This window comes from Protomyctophum parallelum (genome assembly GCF_964188405.1).
Source record: "Protomyctophum parallelum genome assembly, chromosome: 8".
NCBI lineage: Eukaryota > Metazoa > Chordata > Actinopteri > Myctophiformes > Myctophidae > Protomyctophum > Protomyctophum parallelum.
Genome location: NC_139703.1, coordinates 50,018,032 through 50,038,220, shown reverse-complemented (window position 1 = coordinate 50,038,220; position 20,189 = coordinate 50,018,032). Strand labels below are relative to the sequence as shown.

Genomic DNA, 20,189 nt, shown 5'->3' with positions numbered 1-20,189 from the left:
GCACCAAACCACCAGTTTTAATAAGCCCACAGTACGGTAGTTCATTGAGAAATGTTCTGTGTACAGTATACATGAAACAAAAACAACAAAATAGGGCTATTAATAAAGAAAACCCACATCCACCCTTCTCCAGTACCAACATGAAAAAGCACTGCTATGGCCCACAGCACAAAGTGAGCAGTTGACCCTCAGCCTAGTCAAAATTATAAAACACTGCTATGGCCCACAGCACAAAGTGAGCAGTTGACCCTCAGCCTAGTCAAAATGAAAGAAGGATGCACGTTTGGAGTCAACACAAGGCGAATACAAGAAGACTCACCCCGTTTCTGTTTTCCTCCAGGAATTTCCCCCAGTGAGGGGTGGGAGAGGCTGGCCAGCAGACGGCTGGATTTTGATTGTTTATAGGGTCAATATAAGTAATATAATATAGCCTTTCCACAGGAGTATCTTTTTATATTTTTCCAAAAAGAATACAAACAGCCAATAGCATATTACAAAGTTATCCCCCTCACTGGGGAAAATTCCGGGAGGAAAAACGGGCAAGCACCGGGGTGAGTCTTCTTGTTACCCACAAGGCAGCACATGGTCTGAAGAGCACTGGAGAGGTGGTGCACTCATCCATTTTTCATGCCAGATACCGGTTCCTCGAGTAGGTGAGTTTATTACTGAAAGACATGCACTGTGTATCTTTGGTTTCTGTTTGAAAGCTGTGAGCTTCTCTGTTGGCATAACTACTTAATTGGGACCAAACAAAGAAAAGAGGCATATCAGCCCGAAGTAAACATACATTCATAAACTAAGAACTTAATGTTAACCCATTCTGAACGGGAACCCATTTTGGTGTTAGCATCATGTTATGCTTTAGCTATTGAAAAATAGCAGATCTACAAGCTCATAGCGCGCCTACGAGCTTGTAGGTCTGCTATTTTTGAAAAATCGAAGAACGACTGACATAGAAACATGGCTTTTTCAGAAAACTGTCATTTTCAAACAGACATTTCTGATGTGATCAATCTGATCTCAGGTCAGAATGGGTTTTGAGGGACTCCATAACAACTCAAGCCATTTTCAGTTCTCTATTTTCCAGCACACACAATAAGTTCCTAACCTGGTGTACAAATGGCTCCAGAGACACGCCCCCGGCTCTTTGAGCCCCTCCCCCATGGCCTGGCCTGGCCCCTGACATCTTGGTTTCCATGGCGTTGGTGTGATGAGGGAGGCACATGGCTCCTGCAGCACGCACAGCACCTCCTGAGGAGGGAGGACAGGAGTTACAGTCAACAGGTGTGTGTGTGTGTGTGTGTGTGTGTGTCTGAGACAGAGACACATGCGCACACGCACGCACGCACACACACACATTCTTAAAGTGGGGTCTCAAGCACAATTCGTTAATATGGCATCAGAATCAGTTTAACCACTTTAAACCCATTTAATTCTTTTTAGATTTTGAATGTTTTTTGTTTTTTTTTTAATATATTTTTTATCCCACGATTTTGTAACCCATTTTTCACCCCTGTGTCAATCATCTAATGTAATCCTGGGCTCTACACACCCTCCACCAACCTAGGGAGAGCAACGGACTTAACTCATGCTTCCTTCATGCTTGAGTGTCCAAGTTGCTCCTTTACACCTGACAGGGGGGAGTTTCCCTGGTTGGACGTAGCGCGTGGAAGGAACACGTTATTCCAACCAGTTCCTTTCCCCTCCATCAGGCGCCCCGACTGGCCAGGGGGAGGCAGTTTAGAGACCAGGATTACTGCATGTTTTTGTGAGGGTACCTACCCTAGGGGACACGAGGAGAACATGCAAACTCCACACAGAAAGGCCCTTTCGCCAACCCCGCCTTCGGGTATGGGCACTGATGACGCGGAGGAGGAAACACGCCGCCAGCACCCACAGCGCCCCGAGCGGGAATCGAACCCAGGACCTTCTAGCTGTGAGGCGACAGCACTACCAACTGTGCCACCGTGCCCCCGATTTTGAATGTTTTTGAAACACAAATCTTGCATGGGGGGGTTACAGGCACAGAAATCACTTTAGATGGGTGTCCACAGGCAAATTACATATTTATATTTGGAAGTCCTTAAAATAAAAGGCATGAGCACCACTGCTGTAGACATGACAGACAGACAGACAGACAGACAGACAGACAGACAGACAGAACGTTACGGTACCCTGGCTGTGGGGGCGTGGCGTGGGAGAGGGGGGGTGCACGCTGGCCCCAGGTGGGGGTGGAGCCAGCCCGACACACACCTCACCCAGCCTCCTCCAATGGGAGCGCTCCAATCCACCTCTCGACAGCCCAGGAAACCAATCAGAATGTTGAAGAGGGGCGGGGGGGGGGGGGGTGAGGGGAGGGGACGAAGTCTCAGTCTGACAGGGTCACTCACAGCGTCCTGAGGCACAGAAATTTAAAAATACGTTTTATTTAATAATGCAATTAAATTGTCCTTATCCGTTTTGGGGTTTTGTAAGTACTAGAAGGTTATATTGGGCAGCTCCCACTGATCAACTGTAGACGATAATCAGTGCTGGACTCAAAGTACTTTTCAGGGGCAGCGGTGGCCGAACGGTTTGCGGAGCGGTCACTATAGTTCGTATCCCCGGACCGGCACGTTAAAATTACCACCGCTGAAGTGCCCTTGAGCAAGGCATTGAACCCCTACCATGAAATGTTCTATGAGCAGGGCCTGGCTGTAAACAAGTTCTTGAGCTTAGTCCAGTTACCCTGGGTAAATATGGTAACTTTGCTTTGCTTTGCTAACTTCAAAGTATAGATACTCCTGGTCAAATATTACTCTCAACTACAAGTGAAAGTTGTACTCGAGTTCAGTGGTGCCGTCAAGTTCATTCTTTGGGGGACGGGGGATGTCATGACTCACATTGTTGTGTATTTGCCCATCTGACAGCTTGATCGAGTTGAAACTAAGAGCAACTGCAGTTACTGCACGTAACGGGTGATTATCAGCGCCGATATCACCGAAATCGGTGCAAAAAAACTATTTGAGCTGATATTTTGGCCAATATTAGAAGATTCTTCCTCTATGAAACGAGGCATAAATTAGGCGTATGTGCTCCTCTCTGCAACTGGTGCTGTTGAATGGGAGTAGTCGACTGACATGATATAATATGTAATATACTGTTGTCAGTGTCACGGTGGGACATTTGTGCAGCTAGATTAGTTTGTAATTATTTATTTCCATTATGATTTTTGGGGGAACTGTTCTGTCATGTTTTACTCATAATCCAGTTTATAAGAAATGCTGCGAAGTGGGAGCTAATTATAATAATGTTGCATTTGATAGAACCAAACATTTGAGGGTATAGTATTTTCAGTTATTCATCTTTGCATTTTCAGTTCAATTTGAATAAATATTCTTAAATGCATTTAAAGAACGCCATGTGTGTGTTACTGTAAAGTTTGACAATTAAAAATAAATAAATGTATTAATTAATATCGGTTTTTAATATCGGCTATTGGTCTCTTTGATCACCACTAAAACCCTTGAAAAACCCATAGCAGTCGATCCCTAAACATAATGGAACAAGACACCCGGAAAATAGAGACAGAGTCAGAAATAGATAAAGAGTGACACTAATTAAAACGTTTATTACAATTATCACTCTGGAAAAACAATCTAGATGCATTGCCCGGCTGCATGAGCTTAAAATGGGCTCATGAGCTCAGCCTGATACACTGGCGTTGGGTTGGATAACCTTGGGCAAGGACCAATGGCATGCCAAGACAGGTATCTATATTTATCAATTGTAGACAGGTCAGCTGTGAGCTACTACTACTATTATTACAATAAACTAACCTTGATCAAATGACAGAGGTTGTCAGTGCAACTGCATGTAGGGGTTTTCTTTTTTTATCAGTTAACCCATTCTGACCTGAGATCAGATTCATACGAGGTTTCCACTGGACACACACTGGTTCTGATGAACCCATTCTGACCTGAGATCAGATTCATAACGAGGTTTCCACTGGACACACACTGGTCTGATGAACCCATTCTGACCTGAGATCAGATTCTAAAAATGTCAGTCGCTCTTCGATTTTTCAAAAATAGCAGACCTACAAGCTTGTAGCGCGCCACTCGGTGGCGCGCTACGAGCTTGTAGATCTGCTATTTTTCAATAGCTAAAGCATAACATGATGCTAACACCAAAATGGGTGCCCGTTCAGAATGGGTTAAAGAAGTTGAAAAGGCCATCCATGCTTTTATTTAATCACATTTACACTCATCCGAGGGTTAATTGGCATAATGACAAAAGAAAGGCATAAAATGTATCAATTGATCAAATCGAAAATAAATAAATTTAAATATTAATAACCTACAATTCTTCTCAGCAGGATGAGTTGCATCGAGGGTCTAAAAGCTTTGGAAGTCAATCAAAGCCAATCGTAATGGAATCCATGTATTTGTATGACTCATGCAAAATTGAGCAGTAACAAAACGTGTGTCGCTAAATGGTGGAAAATTGAGTCTGGCATAATGGTGTCATGTTTCTAGGAATCTAGGGGAAAACCTGTTAAGACAACTTCTAAGACCTGCGGTTCAAGAGTTATAAGCCAAATGTGAAGCGGACTTTTATAGTGCCACCATGAGGACAATTTGAAATATTTGGCATAGAGCAGGGGTCCTCAACTGGCGGACCTGCGGTCCACCTCTCTGTGGACCCTGGGCAAAAAAACCCCAAAAAAACAAGAAGCCATCTCCCGTCTCCAAAATGCTAAATTCAGCTGCTAGACTGTTTCACTTCTAAGAAACACAACCAGATTACACCCATCCTTGCCTCTCTAAAATTGGTTGCCTGTGAGTTTTAATTAGATTTCAAGATTTTACTGATGACGTCTGGGTGACGCAGTGTGGTACAGTACCTGACTGCCAGCACTGTGGAGTGCTGGCACTGGCAGTCGGGTTTTGATTCCTCCATAGTGCCTTCAGCTTGAACACATTTGGCCATGTGTGTGTGCGGTTGGGAAGCCGTTAGGTATGTGCATGACTGACCCAAATCATGTATTATTCTTAAGAGTGGAATATAAACTAAAGGTTTTAATAAAGAAGGCGCTGGAGCAACTCGGGTGATTGGAGCCTTGTACAATATAGAACAGGGTGGAAAGCAAAAAAACAACGTTTCAATGTCAGATCACATCTTTGTCATTTGGCTGGCTGACGAAGATGTAATCTGACATTGAATCAGCTGCTGTCCGTGGTGCTAGCCAAGGGCTGGTCACTGTTTGCCGGATGGGAGCTGACATAATCACTAGACCCCTTTTACAGACGTATCACAGACATGATATGTGTGTGTGTGTGTGTGTGTGTGTGTGTGTGTTAGGGCTGCAACTAACAATTATTTTCATAATCGATTCATCTGCCGATTATTTAACCTGACCTTAATTTCTGACCGGGCACCCATTTTGGTGTTAGCATCATGTTATGCTTTATCTATTGAAAAATAGCAGATCTACAAGCTCATAGCGCGCCACCGAGTGGCGCGCTACGAGCTTGTAGGTCTGCTATTTTTTTTAAAATCGAAGAACTGACATTTTTAGAATCTGATCTCAGGTCAGAATGGATTAATCAGACCAGTGTGTGTCCAGTGGAAACCTCGTATGAATCTGATCTCAGGTCAGAATGGGTTAAACGATTAATCGGATTATGACACTTATTTAGCTATGATTAGGCTGCTATTCAAATAAAAGACAAACTAAATTGAAATTAATTAAAGCAACTCATGGTGTCTTTAGGCTTATTCTGACTGCATACATGATTAAAGAATAGCTACACATGTGTCAGTCTAGAAGGAACAGTACTCTTCTGAACTCAAATACATGAGGTCATTTAAAAATAAATATTGTTCTTGTTCTTGATATTCTAATCGTTATGTGTCATATTTTGCTTTGCAGTCGCTACTGTAACTATCATCAGATTGTAAGGGAAGAGAGATGGCTCACTTCTCTTTTACTTTACTTACACTTAACACTGGAAAAACTATGGTTAAGTGCATGGAAATCACCTATGATAAATTGCAAAAGAAATTGTGATTAGTTGCCGATTCGATTAATCGATTACTAAATTAGTTGACAACTAATTGAATAATCGATTCGATTACGATGAATCGATGAATCGTTGCAGCCCTAGTGTGTGTGTGTGTTTTGTGAAAGGAGCACACCGGTCTTGAGCTCCACATTTTTATTTCATGGAGAAGAGGATACAACGTTTTTTCGACCCCTTCGGGTCTTCATCAGGAATCATTCCTGATGAAGACCCGACAGGGTCGAAACGTTGTATTCGTGCTTTGCGTGATTTCCTGCTGGATCCTATTTCTGTGTGTTTTTCACAGAGGCCAAGACAAGACAATCATGTTACACTACTGCTGCTGTTACTAGTACTACCACTACTACAATTGTTATTGCTAGTTGCTGCTACTGCTACACTCTACGAATATAATACAAGTACCCCCGATACACTGCATACATACAGTGTTGTATAGTATAGATTATACCAAGCTTTCTCACTTCTTCCATCCATCCGAATTATTTTTCATCTCTCCTTTCCTCTTCCCATGGACTCTCTGTAAGCTCCTCAAAGATGACTCATGTGATGTCACAGGCTGCTTTGTAAGTGTGCGTTGCTGAAGGCGGGCCACTAATATGAGTGTAGCGATGATGACATCATTAAACATTAGCCAGACCTTCCTCTCACATCCCTCTGCCGGTGTCGGGCCCATTGGTTTGGAATCAGTAGACATTGCTGGGCTGCTGGCTGTCCAAAATAATATATTTTTGCATTTATTTCAAATCAGTAGTGAAGTAAGTAATAAATCTCTCTAGTAATAAAGTAATAAATGTCTCTACTGTACATCCTGACCGTTTTCTGAAAAAGCTATGTTTCTATGTCAGTGGTTCAAGATACAAGACCTACAAGCTATTAGCGCGCCACTCGGTGGCGCGCTATGAGCTTGTAGATCTGCTATTTTTCAATAGCTAAAGCATAACATAATGCACCAAAAGGGGTTCCTGCCCAAAATGGGTTAGAATATATAGTCTAGAATATAGGTTGACCTTAGAAGCGATTTCCGACTCGTTCTCCTGTCGATTCTAAAATATAGAAATCGGAAAATCGTTAGTTTTTGTGATTGTAATTGCGTTTAATTGTCTAGTCAAGAATTTGAAATATATTTGATTTGTGCCAAGGTGCATTGTGCGCGATTCACTCGTTCAGTTTCCTCACGCCATATTACACAGCAAATATTTAATAGATTAGAATAATCTAAAATTCCCCATAATCAGTAACACGTAGATGATACTCGTGTCAACCAAATGTGGTTTTATTGAGGCAATTAAAGGCCAATCTGGGAACCCATTGACAAAAAAAAACACCTTCTGCTGTTTATTTTCTTTGAATTTGCCTCTGGGGGCAGGCCTCAATAGAATGTGCATAAGTATAATCTGTGAAGTATAAGTACCTATACATAACGCTGAGAATATCTCCTGTGGCGCGGAAGCCGTTAAGTATTTTTAATCTTTGTTTGACCGATTTGGTCGCTTTATTTCTTCTTGTTTGTTTACTGTTTATTGTACCGCCTCCCGGTGTGCGGTTGGCTTGTGCGGCTACGTTCCTGCCTCTGATCTGCTCTGTCATAGCTATAGCGCCACTAGCTAGCCAGATAGGCGGTACAATGAGGTGTCAATAAACAAGGAAGGAAGAGAAGAATCAAAGCGACCAAATCGGTCAAACAATACTTAACGGCTTCCGCGCCACAGGAGATATTCGCAGCGGCATGTATAGGTACTTATAGTTCACAGATTCAGAAGCCCTCAAAGGAAGAAAAGTCGTCAAAGAGCGCAGACAGGCCGTAAACACAGTGTTTATGTTTTATGTATGTCCGCGTACCAGGTGGCAGGATACTGCTGCAACAGGACCCCATGGTCTGTGTCGTCACAAATGTCAGAAACTTCAGTACCATTGGGTTCTGCTTGGAGGGCTAACCGTTTCGTAGAGAGGCTATACACTTGCGATACCAAATGAAAGATCGAACTTCATAGATTACACAGTAACTTAACTAAGGCAGCAACGTGTTGCCTTTCCATGGGCCCTAGTGTAAGGGAGATATCACTGGGCATAATGCGTAATGGATCTCTTAAAGGCAATGGCATGTGGACAGCGATTGGTTTAATTGTAAACTCCCAAACCACACCTATGCATAATGTAACGGGTATCGGAGGTGTTTTAAGGATTTAGGCTGTGGCACAAGATAGCCAATTTAACGGGGGAACGCCTCTTACACAATGCATAAAGTGCCCTTGATGCAAGACACCCTAGTCTTTCTACCAACGTGTCGGTCTGCCTTTCAGCTAACCTGCTTATGTCATTTCACCTGTCTGTCCTTCTACTAACATCTCTGTCTGTATTTCTGCTAACATGTCCGTCTACCTACAGTATGTCCAACATGAAGAGACCCAGATGCAGAACAGACCCCTCTCTTGTGCACGCACGCACGCACACGAGATGTGAGGATCTCAAAATAGAACCAGACATCAAAAATCAGAACACATGTTCTTTCCTGTCCTGTCCCATTTTATACTGTTCTATTCTGTCATATTTTTCTCTGTCTGGAGGTGGAGTTGAAACCCTCCACCTCCTCTCTGATGAGATATTGTTCATCCAGATTCCATGCTCTGCGCACCACAAATCAGGCTCCACAACCAAGCTTGAACCTAAACGAGGACTTGACTTGAGGTCTTGCACTCACTGTCAGAGACAGACAGAGAGAGAGAGAGAGAGACACGCACGCGAGTAGGGATGGGGACCGATAATATGTTTAGGTACAAATAATTCAATTTCGGTTCTGCCTATCGGTTCCTAGTGGAAAACGCTCAAAAGTATTGCTTCACTATAAGAGAGAACCCAAGCAAATGGCAAAGTGCAATACTTGTGGAAAGTTAATTAGCACTTAAACAGGTTGCACGTCTGGTTTGTCGAAACATTTAATGCAGCATGCATTAACATGAAAGACTGTACAGTGTTTGATGTGTTGTGGTCTCCGACCAATACACCCATGTCTCAGACACACACACCGATACTGATACCACTCGCCAGTCAACAACAGTACACCACCAGCAGCAAAAGTGCTATACTAGTAGCAACATTTAATAGCACCTCACCGGCAGCAGCAGTTTATGTTGGCGAAAACGTATGCCTGTGTAGTGAAGTCCTGACCACAAGGCGTCTGGGGTTTCTCTCACTGTGTGTGTGTGTGTGTGTGTGTGTGTGTCTCTCTCTCTCTCTCTCAGACAGGCTTTTATATTGGTTATTGTCAGTAGTAGTAAGAGAAGTAGCCTACACAACACTAATGCCTTGGTTAATACGGAAAATAAAAGGAAAACCTAGATCACTCACTTCACTGTATTATCCAGTGTTGAATAAAGGAGGGAATGTTACTCTATTCATTACATGTCTCAAATTGACTAAGGCTTAAAGGAATAAAGTAAAGCTTTTCATTAAATAAACATTTGACCTCTTATTTCAGTTATTTTTATACCATTTTGGTACTGAAATATAGGGAACCATTAGGAACTGGAATCGATAAGCAGAATCGGAATCGGACTCGAAAAAGACAGACTCACAGTTTGACATTATTGCTTCAGACCGGACAACTTTAGTTTTTTTCAACCAAGGTTCATGTTTTAGGTTGTTATTAGAGAAAGTAAAAGATGAGTGTTATTTTTTTTCTTTTGCTGCTTTCTTTCGTTTTAGGGATTTTTGCTGTTTTTGACAGAGGGGCGGGGGCATTCGAGCATGGGGCTAATTGTTTTACAAAATATTATGGCGATTTCTTTTTTTATTATTTACTATAGTCCTACTAGACCCCAGGAAATTACATCTGGCCACAGAAGATCACAGGATCTACTGAATGTGAAGGTAGCCTACTGGGGGGAAGCCACACTGCGTGTCATAGGCTCAATATGTCAGTTTGACACATTCAGTAGATCTCGTGATGTTTTGTGGCCAGATGGAATTTCCTGGGGTCTAGTAGGACTATAGTAAATAATTAAAAAATAAATCGCTATAAAATGTTGTAAAATAATACATATTTAGCCCCATGCTCGAATACCCTGTCAAAAACAGCTAAAATTGCTAAAACGAAAGAAAAAATATAACACTCATCTTTTAGTTTAGTTTTAACAACCTAAAACATGAACCTTGGTTGAAAAAAACTAAAGTTGTCCTCTAAGGATCACTTCACCCATTTTCAACCATATCTTCGTATAATTGCTTCTCACTAATGCTCATTATGAGATGGGACTATTTCCGTCTAGTCTACTCTGTGTCTCATTTGTGGGATATGGACAGTCCAGAAACATGCCTACCAAATTAATTAAACCATCCATGAGGATTCCAGCTAGAAACTACAGCCTCTCTCTTCCTGGAAATGTAATTTAGCATGCTGAAATAGAAGCCATGGTTTAATAAAAAAGGAAATGTTTGAAATCTTGTTTGAAATCACCAAACAAGATGTTATTGTTTGCAGATTATGTGACTAATAGGCGGTTTTGTGTCCACAGCCTACCTCCGAGACATAAAGTGAGTAGACAGACATTGTGCCATCTTATAATGAGCATCATATGAAAATAACTTGAAAATGGGTGAAGTGTTTGACTCATTACAATATATGAATCGAAAAACGTGTGTGTGTGTGTGTGTGTGCATGCATGCATGCGTGAACACAGAGAAGAGAAGTGGCGACTGGCGAGCGTGGTGTACGTTGAGGACAGCTAGGAAGTGTTGGTCAATGTCACAGCCAAGGTTGACTGGCTGCTCCGTGTTGTTGTATGAGGGTCTTTTCAATGAGAATGGCAGCTGCATGCAAGAGGGAGCCTCATGTAGTGTATACTTCTGAGAGAGGCAACATCTATAATCCACAGACTACCAGTGTCTTTCCGGGTGTGGCTGACCTGAAGCAGGCAGCCAATCAGCTTGGAGCTGCGAGCAGTGCTTACATCATTAATTAGCGCGAGGACAGACAGACAGAGCTAGCATTAACTCACCCATTCACACTGGCAAACAGATTAAACTGCTATTTCTAGATGCTAGTCCCTGTGTGTGTGTGTGTCAGGAGACAGGCCAAGGACTTTCAGTAAAGTCTAGTAGCTAAACAACAACAATGTGATAACTGTGTTTATTCTCATCCCTATTGGCTTACTGGTTCCTTCCTCGGGTTGAGTACAGAGTGACGTAGAGCAGGGGTTTTCAACAGGTGGTCCGTGGACCACTGGTGGTCCCTGGAAGTATTGCATGTGGTCCCTGACCATTCATTTAGTAATGTAGGATTCGTTGATTTTTTTTAAATGTCTCTCCACTAGTTGAGAAACAGTGAACTGAATGACCTGGTGACCTATGATGACCGTCCATGTAGTCATTTACTGACAAATTGGAGGTCAAGAAATTCAACAGAAAAAGGGAGTTATCATCTCAAGAGCGGGAAGTGCAGCGGACTGTCTGGTTGAGTCATTATTATTAGGAAATTATACTTAGTCAGTGGACAATTGGTTGAAAAACAGTGGAATGTATACACATGGGAGGCATAGCAAGTGTTACAAAAGCATTAATCTTAGCCCTTACCCCATATCCCCACCCAACACAACAGTGGTCCCCAGGTTGATTCTAAGTCAGGGTGGTGGTCCCTGGTTCACAATCAGTTGAAAACCCCTGACGTAGAGGGTGCGCTGTGACTGGCCAGTCGCTGTGATTGACAGCCTACACCTAAACCTAACCTTAACCTCAATAAAACTATACCTAAACCTAATCTTAACCTCAGTAAAACTATACCTAAACCTAACCTCAGTAAACTATACCTAAACCTAACCTCAGTAAACTATACCTAAACCTAACCTCAGTAAAACTAAACGCAGTGCCCAGGCCGTAGCGTAACGGTCTGGGCACCGGACTGGTAATCCAGTCGCAGTGTGCCGCGGGTTCGACTCCCGGACCCGACACGGCCTTTACTGCATGTCATCCCCCCATCTCTCTCCCGTTTCCTGTCAGCCTACTGTCTGTCCCTTCAAAAAAATCAATAAAAGGCGTAAGCCGCAAAAAAATATCTTAAAAAAAAAAAAAAAAAACTAAACGCAGTGGGTGGGGGCGTTTCCAAGAACCCGGAAGAACGACAGAATCCGCGGAAGATCCCCTCCTCGCTAGATAGTAAATAGGAAACTTAGAGTAGATAGAATGACTGGATCACTTTCACTAGATTCAAAGACACTGTATTATATAAAGTTTTGATTGATTGATTTATTAACAGTTTGCATTTAGAGACGTACGAATATACACAACTATATAGTCAAAACAGGAAATCATCATAGGAGGTAAAAAGGGGGGAAAAACATACAGTGAAGGAAGGGGAAAAGGGGTGGGTGGGGAATTCAGATTTTACGGGGACAGTTTTGAATTGCAGCCGTCCGTGGCATAGGAGCGAAATTAATTTAGTCCCTTGTTTGTTCCGAATCTGGGTTGCACATGGTTTGTTGAACTCCCTCTGGTGTTGTGGGTGTGGACTTCGTTGACATTAAAGTGAGCTACCACTGGGCAATTGAACCATATTTACTATTGACCAAGAATTAAATTTTGAAATATCTATCACATTTTTAAGTGTAAACTAAAATATATCACCACCAGAATCATCCAAAAAATAATAATTTACAAAAAAGGAAGGAAAGCTGCCAGACAGTAGGAAATCTTAGGAGAGAGAGAGAGAGAGAGAGAGAGAGAGAGAGAGAGAGAGACACAGACAGACAGACAGAGGGAAAACAGAGAGACGGTGTAGGAGAGACAGTGGAAAAGCTGAGGAGGCAGCGGTGAAGGAGAGATACGGCAGGAAAGCTGAGAAAGAGACTGAGACTGAGAAGGAAAGAATACTGTGGTGGGATCTAATCCCAGATAAAACCATCATGTGTGCTGTAGAACGCTGTGTGCTGCTCAGTGTTATTGAAATGAAGCAGAACTACAGAAATAAAGGCTACTGCTGACGCACACGAACACGTACACAAATAGGAGTGCGACACATGCAAACGAGTGCTCGTTTGCATGACTTGTGCAGATTTGCGTGGAGATGTACAGTACATAGTACATACCCTGGCCTACATCTCTATATAAACACTTTATTAGGAAAATAATATCTCGTCTTTAACCTGTCTTATACACAAGTCTGATTCAATGGAATTAAACACTGAAAACATTGAGCTCATTGCCGAATTGTGTCATTGAGGAAATGTAGAGATATGTAGCGGTATGCACACGACACACGTATTTCATATTTGATCATTTCAAGACAATGATTACAGCCCGACCGATGCCAGATTTTTGGATCCGATACCATTTTGGTGAGTCCTAGTCTAGACTAGACCACACACTTGGTTCACATCAGCTGTATGATTGCCGACGACATTGCTACCATAACCACTAACCAATGTCCTCAAAAGAGTTGAATAATGACTGACACATCGGCCAAACAAATTTATTGACTGGGGCATAATGAATACATTAGCCTAGCCCTCCAGACAGGTATACAGTAACATCTGTCTGATGGTGAACTAACAGAGGGGAGCTTTGCCAGCCAGCCAGAGCATAAAAGAAACCAGACTCACTTCTCTTGGTTTCCTGTCTGCTAAATATTTACAGCTGATTTTGGCTCTGCTAAAGCCACTTAGCCATAACACTGACTGCATTCACTGAGTGACTAGTATTCACTGCCTTTCAGTTAAATATTACAAATACAAACAAAATATGTATGTCATTGTCAATGCATGTCAATGATGTGAAAAAAAAACAAGTCATGTCAGATCGCACTCAGATCAGCCAACGCAGGGAAGCTGGAAGTACCCTCACTAAAAACGCCGGGACAACGCTCCACATGTCCCAAACTCTTCTCCCTTCTGGCTCCAAAACTGTGGAATGCACTTCCCATTGCAGTCAGAACTGCAGCATCACTCCCAATCTTCCGCCGTAGTCTGAAAACCCACCTTTTCAAACTCCATCATGGCCCATAGCACTTACCCCACCCCCTTAGATAGCATTTCTGTAGACTTAGATAGCATTTGATACAGACTTATAGCATGTTATGTAGACAGCACTATAATTGCATTGTATGTAGTCATAGCACGTCATAGTACATATGCATAGTATAGTTCCATTATATAGATATTCCACTGTTACTTTCTTAGCTTACGCATGTTTCATGATGAATGCTTTTTATGTGATGTATTCCCATGCTTTTTTTTTCTTGCTTAATGTAAGTCGCTCTGGATTAAGAGCGTCTGATAAATGCCTGAATTGTTTTTTTTAAATATGCCTGCCAACAGAAGTTCACTTTTCCAGATTAAGGGGGTTGTTCTTCCTTTGTGAGATCGCTTACCCCCATCAACATGTGATTCAAAATTGGATAATATTACAGCAATGCAAATGCAGCTGGCCTAATGGGACAGCAAAAGGATAATATACAGTCAAAATTTGATTTGCTCTGATTTATATTTATTTTTTACAGGCCAATATTGAAAGCCCATTGCAGAATGGCTTCAACCTTGTGTGGTCTACATTATAACATTTTTAGTGGCCTATTTGATCAATCTTTATTCACACAGCGATTAGCAGTTTGAGGTCTGGGATGTTGCATGTCAAGTTTTGTCAACAGGTTAATATTATGGAACAATTAGCTCTCTGCCCTCCTCAGCTATGAAATAAGTATAATATATTCATAGAAATAGAAATATTGACATCCTTTATATGCTTAACCGAAACAAACAAAACCAGCAAGACTTTATCACACTCAATCAAGCCACGTGGACCCAGACTAGAAGACTGGCTCAATGGATCATGCACAGACAGTGGTGGCTTGGCTGATATCCATGGAGCTGACATCCTGGCTAAAGAACGCACAGTACCTACAGTATGTCACCTGATTTATGTGTGTTGTTTTCACACTGGCTGGGTCTTTCTTCTCAGCTCTGTCTAACATCTATCGCCACGCTAAATCTCCATTACCTTCATTGTCTGGGTTATCTATCTATTCTAAGCCACTCTCACCGCGCTGTCCATTCTATTTCTCTATCTACACTCCTGCTTGGGTGTCTTCAAAATACATGTGGACTCAAGCAGATGCAAGTTTGCCATTGATTTCCTGTTGCTGTTGGGACTGGGTCAACTTCACACACCATGGTCAAGGTCCCATCCACACCAACGGTCACATGCTGATGATATCAACCCACATGCCTCGGTTCCCCCTGACACTCAAAACCTGGACTATCACCTTCAGCTGTCTCGCACCCTGTTCACTAGTACTAACAAGGTCCGTCAACGCAAGCATGTGGAAACTATTCTGGAGTTTAGTTCCTTGCCTACAGGGCAGCGTGCACAAGAAATAAGATGCTGATCGGTCCACTACTTTGCGATATATTAGAGGTTAGCTGCAGAGGGTTAATAAGTACAATAATGGTACCCAGCCTGTATAATCCAACTCACCAATAAGAGATAAATGTACTACACTAAAAGTAAAATCGCAATACCTGATTCATTATAGCATACAAACCCATAATGTTGCCATTATGGGTTTGGCTGATATTTGAAAATAATAATACATTTTATTCACGCACTAAAATGTTAATCTAGATTAGAACATCCTTTGAAGCTATTGACTATTGATGGTGAGAGCCGAGGTTCCATTTGTGTTATTCAGAGCAGAGGAAAGGTACTGGAAGCAGACAGCTGGCTGGATAGAGCAATAGAATGATTTACAGATAGCAAAGCATTAGCACAACAATGGTTTTCCTCACTGGTGAAAGAATACGATTCCAAAATCCTCCAAAATCCAACAAGACTCATCTGCAATTTGTAAACGCACTAGAATACTATGATATCCTTCAAGCTGGAAAGCATGATCCGACAGGAACATCCACAGCATTACAATAAAATCATCCAACAATAGGGAGTACAAGGATCACATCCTAGATCAGTATCATTACAATCTACACCGATCAGATCCTCTTCCTAGATAAGCAAAAGCAGAATTATTATAATTAATTAATGAAAAGTTAAAAACATTGTATTCCTGTGATCATCCAAAGATCATGGTATGGGGAAGTAACATGATCAGAGAAGAGGACTAGAAGGACAAGACAAGAGGGGTAGAAAGGACAAGAAAAGACAGACAGACAGCATTTTAAGTGGATAGAATAAATGAAAGCAATTAAAAACTAAAAAAAAACCTATGTGTGTGCGGTTGTGTGTGCCGTGCTCATTTATATAAATCATATAATAATAGTAATATGTAAACCCAGCAGTAGATTATTTCCACACACACTCACACACAAATTTAATCAACTTGCGACTGGGAGCGGCTCCTCCTAACATACATAAAATAGTATATTTTTCCTATTGAGTGAAAATCTATACTATTTCTAGGATAAATAAAATATTGAATGTGTTTTTCATTTCAGATTTTAGTTATAGAGGCCAGGGCAAATATAATGTTAAGGCATACAAGTCTTATTAGCCAGGGATCCTTTTAAGATTGTAATGCACTACGTACTATATTCTCTGTGTGTACGGTGCTACTTAAATTAAGTGGTTTATTAGGCTATTATAAACATGAGTGTGTGTCACGCACACGCGCACACACACACACACACACACACACACACACACACACACACACACACACACACACACACACACACAGACACACACACACACACGCACTTTTTGTTCTAGAACAGCTTCATAATAGCTGAGGCAGAGGCAACACTGAATCAACTGTGTCTAAAGCCAAACTAACAAATTCAACAGTTAGCAGAAACAAAAATGCAAGGATCTCCTCCTCTTCATCATCCCCACATTGAACAACATCATTCAAGAGAAGTGAGTCTGAATGATGTTTCATTAAACAATGTTGATTTAATCCAACTAGTCTCAATCAAACACTCTGAGACGCATCAGAAACTTCAGCAACTACTGTATGAAACTAGAAAGTCTCAGAGTCCAACCACTCACAAGACTATACTTTCACCCAGTGCCTCCGCTCCAATACGCAGCTATGTGTGTTACGACTCCCTATGTCTGTATCTGAGGTATAAAAGGATAGAGGGAGCGACCCAATTAAGCATTACACTTGTTTACAAGAGGGTCCACCATGTTCAATTCATCAAAGTAGCTACAGTAGCTCAGTGGCGTTTTGAAGCACCCGGAAGACCCACCCGCCAGTAGGTAGTGGCAGCTTCAACCTTGGATAGCCTTGGTCTGTATGTAGGGCTAAGCACGGAAAGCTGCAACACCGGTAACTCTGTCATTTCTCTACCGTTTAAGGCACGGGGTGGCTCACCGGACCCGGGCCAGCTCGCCAGACCCAGGCCGGCCCCCTGGGCGCATTCCTAGGGGTCTGGATGTTCCGGGGACCCCCACAAGGTAACTGTAATTTCTCGACCGTTTCGGACAGGGGGTGGCTTGCAATTACCAAGGATTCAGAGCGTCTGCTAAATGCCTAAATTGTAAATTGTAATAACCAGGCCGCCCCCCCTGGCCGTGTTCTTGGGGGTCTGGATGTTACAGTAACTATAACAATAAATGTTGCAAAAATAGTTGCACCGCTCACTTGACTTGATTGCACCGCTCACCGTGATTTTGTAACGGTAGAGGCCCCCAGGCCAGCAGTATCATACCCACTATGCATTATGAGCCAGAAACAAACAGAGATGGCCATTTTAACATCCCTAAGTTCAGGGATGTTAAAATGGTTGTGATTAGGCATTATATTAGAGAAGATTAAATGTAGGTATATATACATTTTTCTCACCCAATAATTAATTGTTGTTGTGACTTGGGGTCAGATCATGTTTGATCTGGTTTCATATGAATTTTAAAACTGTGGCAGAAAATGTGTATTTGGCTAAATATTGACACTTTTTTACCAGATTCAATGGGCTTATGGGCCTCATTCACTAAGGTCGTTTACGCCCTTTCTCTCGTCTGCTCGGAAGAGGCAGACTCACATGGGACTAAAGATTGCGCATGTCATTAGAATGCTTTTTTCTTCATGCAAAATCAAGTACAATAGTGCCAAACTTTGAATAAAACAGCCAGATCCGCACATGTCAAGGCTGTGCACATCCTTTCGTGAACCGCACGTCAGATTGTGCATAGGGAAAATACACGCCCCATTACATGCTTTGTTTTTACACACAATTTGCAGACCGCTTAGTGAACGAGGCTCAATGTATGTGCAATTCTGAAACAGGCAGTAAGCAGGACAATGAGCGCTCCACAAAATTCTAAAACACTTAGAAAGTCAGAAAGAAAAGAATCATGGCTGCACAGTGCACATAGTGAGTTCATTGTACACAATCAGATAGGACTTTTCTGTTTCATGAATGGGACTGTCAATGGAAGGAATTTCAACTTAGAAATGATGGATAACCATAGTTGCTTGCAGCTAAAGTGTGATACCTACAGTATGTATGGGCTCATTGGAGGATAAGTTTCATGTAAGTGCTGCTGTGAATGTTGTCTGTGAATCTCATGGAGAAGTGGAGGGATATTCTACAAAACACCAGAACAGATGCTAGACCAGATCTGAGACTAGCCCCTCTCGGAACCCTACATAAAGCTTTTCTGAAATTTTGATGAGTTTTATGTAGGGTCGCTGTTCATGACTATATTTCCGTATGGGAATTCTGGAACGCGGACATAAACATAGACATAAACAAGAGAAGAATCAAAGCGACCAAATCGGTCATGCAGCGGCATGTATGGGTACTTATACTTCACATATTCAGAAACCCGCACACACAAAAAAATCGTCAAAGAGCGCAGACAGGCGTTATCCATGTTGTTTATGTTTTATGTAGGTCCGTGTACCAGGTGGCAGGATACTGCTGGAACAGGACCCAATGCACTGGGTCTAACAAATGTCAGAAACTTCAGTAGCATTGGGTTCTGCTTGGAGGGCTAATCTGAGACCTAAGTCAAACAATTACATATTGGGTGAGCTATATAGTAGTACACAATACACATGTTTTGAGAGCAATAGGGATGTGCGTGCGACGTGCGTGTGTTTGTTTGTGTGTGTGTGTGTGGGGGGGGTAACACAGGTTTGATTAAACTATAATGAATAGCAAACAGTTAATCGAATTATTTCAAGCTACGCTACCTATCTCCCATGGCAACCAACTATAGCCACTTATTGCGTGACCGTCCCTTTGGGTGATAGGGTCTGGGCTCTGGCACGTTAGCTGTCTGTCGCTAGCTTCTTGACCTTAGCCTGGCAGCTATAGCAGCTTAGCTCATGTTAACCAAATCTCTGACCACCAAGCTATAACTGTCTGCCTTCCCCGAAACTTGAAGTATATATATGTGACTGTCATGCGTTGGCTGTAAAAAAAAAAAGACAATTCCCACCACGTCTTCTATACTGCACATATTTTAACTTGTGAAGTAGGGTGCTGCTAGCATACGTTATCGCGGCATCTTCCCATTTAGTTAGCATAGCCGAGGTAATGTTAGCCAACATAGCTGCCGTGTTACGCAGTCGTGAATAACAACAACAATATAATACGCGGTGTTATGGCACCTGTCAGCTGTCATGGGATGTACAGTGAAAGGGCATGCCAATACTGAGAATATACATCATAACATTGACAAGGCTGACGTAAATAAGTAGAAGCAGTGGCTTTACAGCAGCGCAGCAATATTATGAATAAAAGTGAACTGTCAAAATAAACTCACCCGTTCATCAGCAGACCGTATAATCCGGTCACTTTATGATTTATATCGGTGTTTTGTTATTGTCACAGTGACGCCAATCCTCATAAAGGGCCGAATAACATCCCAGTAGAGCCGCTAACGTTACACAGCCAGCGCGGTACAGTGTGCGTAATGGAATAGAATTTGGTGAGGCTAAACTATCCTGGCTAATGTTAGCTGCTATAGTTGGCTTTTCCAATTTGTTTGTGTGTTGTGATACATTGTCGCCACCTAGAGGCTTACACGCGCGCGCGCGTGTGTGTGTGGGTGTGTGTGTGTGTGTGTGTGTGTGTGTGTGTGTGTGTGTGTGTGTGTGTGTGTGTGTGTGTGTGTGCGTGCGTGCGTTTCACCTGTATTTATTTTGTCAAATACATTGAAATAAATAAACAAACA

At 42.2% G+C, this 20,189-nt stretch overlaps 1 protein-coding gene across 2 annotated transcripts in view; it reads right to left on the bottom strand.

Moving 5' to 3' along the window:
* The window catches only part of ip6k1 (inositol hexakisphosphate kinase 1), a 35,074-nt gene extending 15,096 nt beyond the window's left edge, over positions 1–19,978 (bottom strand). For both annotated transcript variants that reach the window (XR_014569682.1, XM_083772098.1), the window contains exons 1-3: positions 19,779–19,978; positions 2,175–2,396; positions 1,109–1,251 (exon numbers count right to left, since the gene is read on the bottom strand). Coding sequence is in view for 1 of the 2 variants with exons in the window: in XM_083772098.1 (XP_083628224.1) it covers positions 1,109–1,225 (117 nt within the window). In the remaining variant the exon portion in view is untranslated. The remainder of the gene's footprint in view (positions 1–1,108; positions 1,252–2,174; positions 2,397–19,778) is intronic.
* Positions 19,979–20,189: the final 211 nt, after the last annotated feature.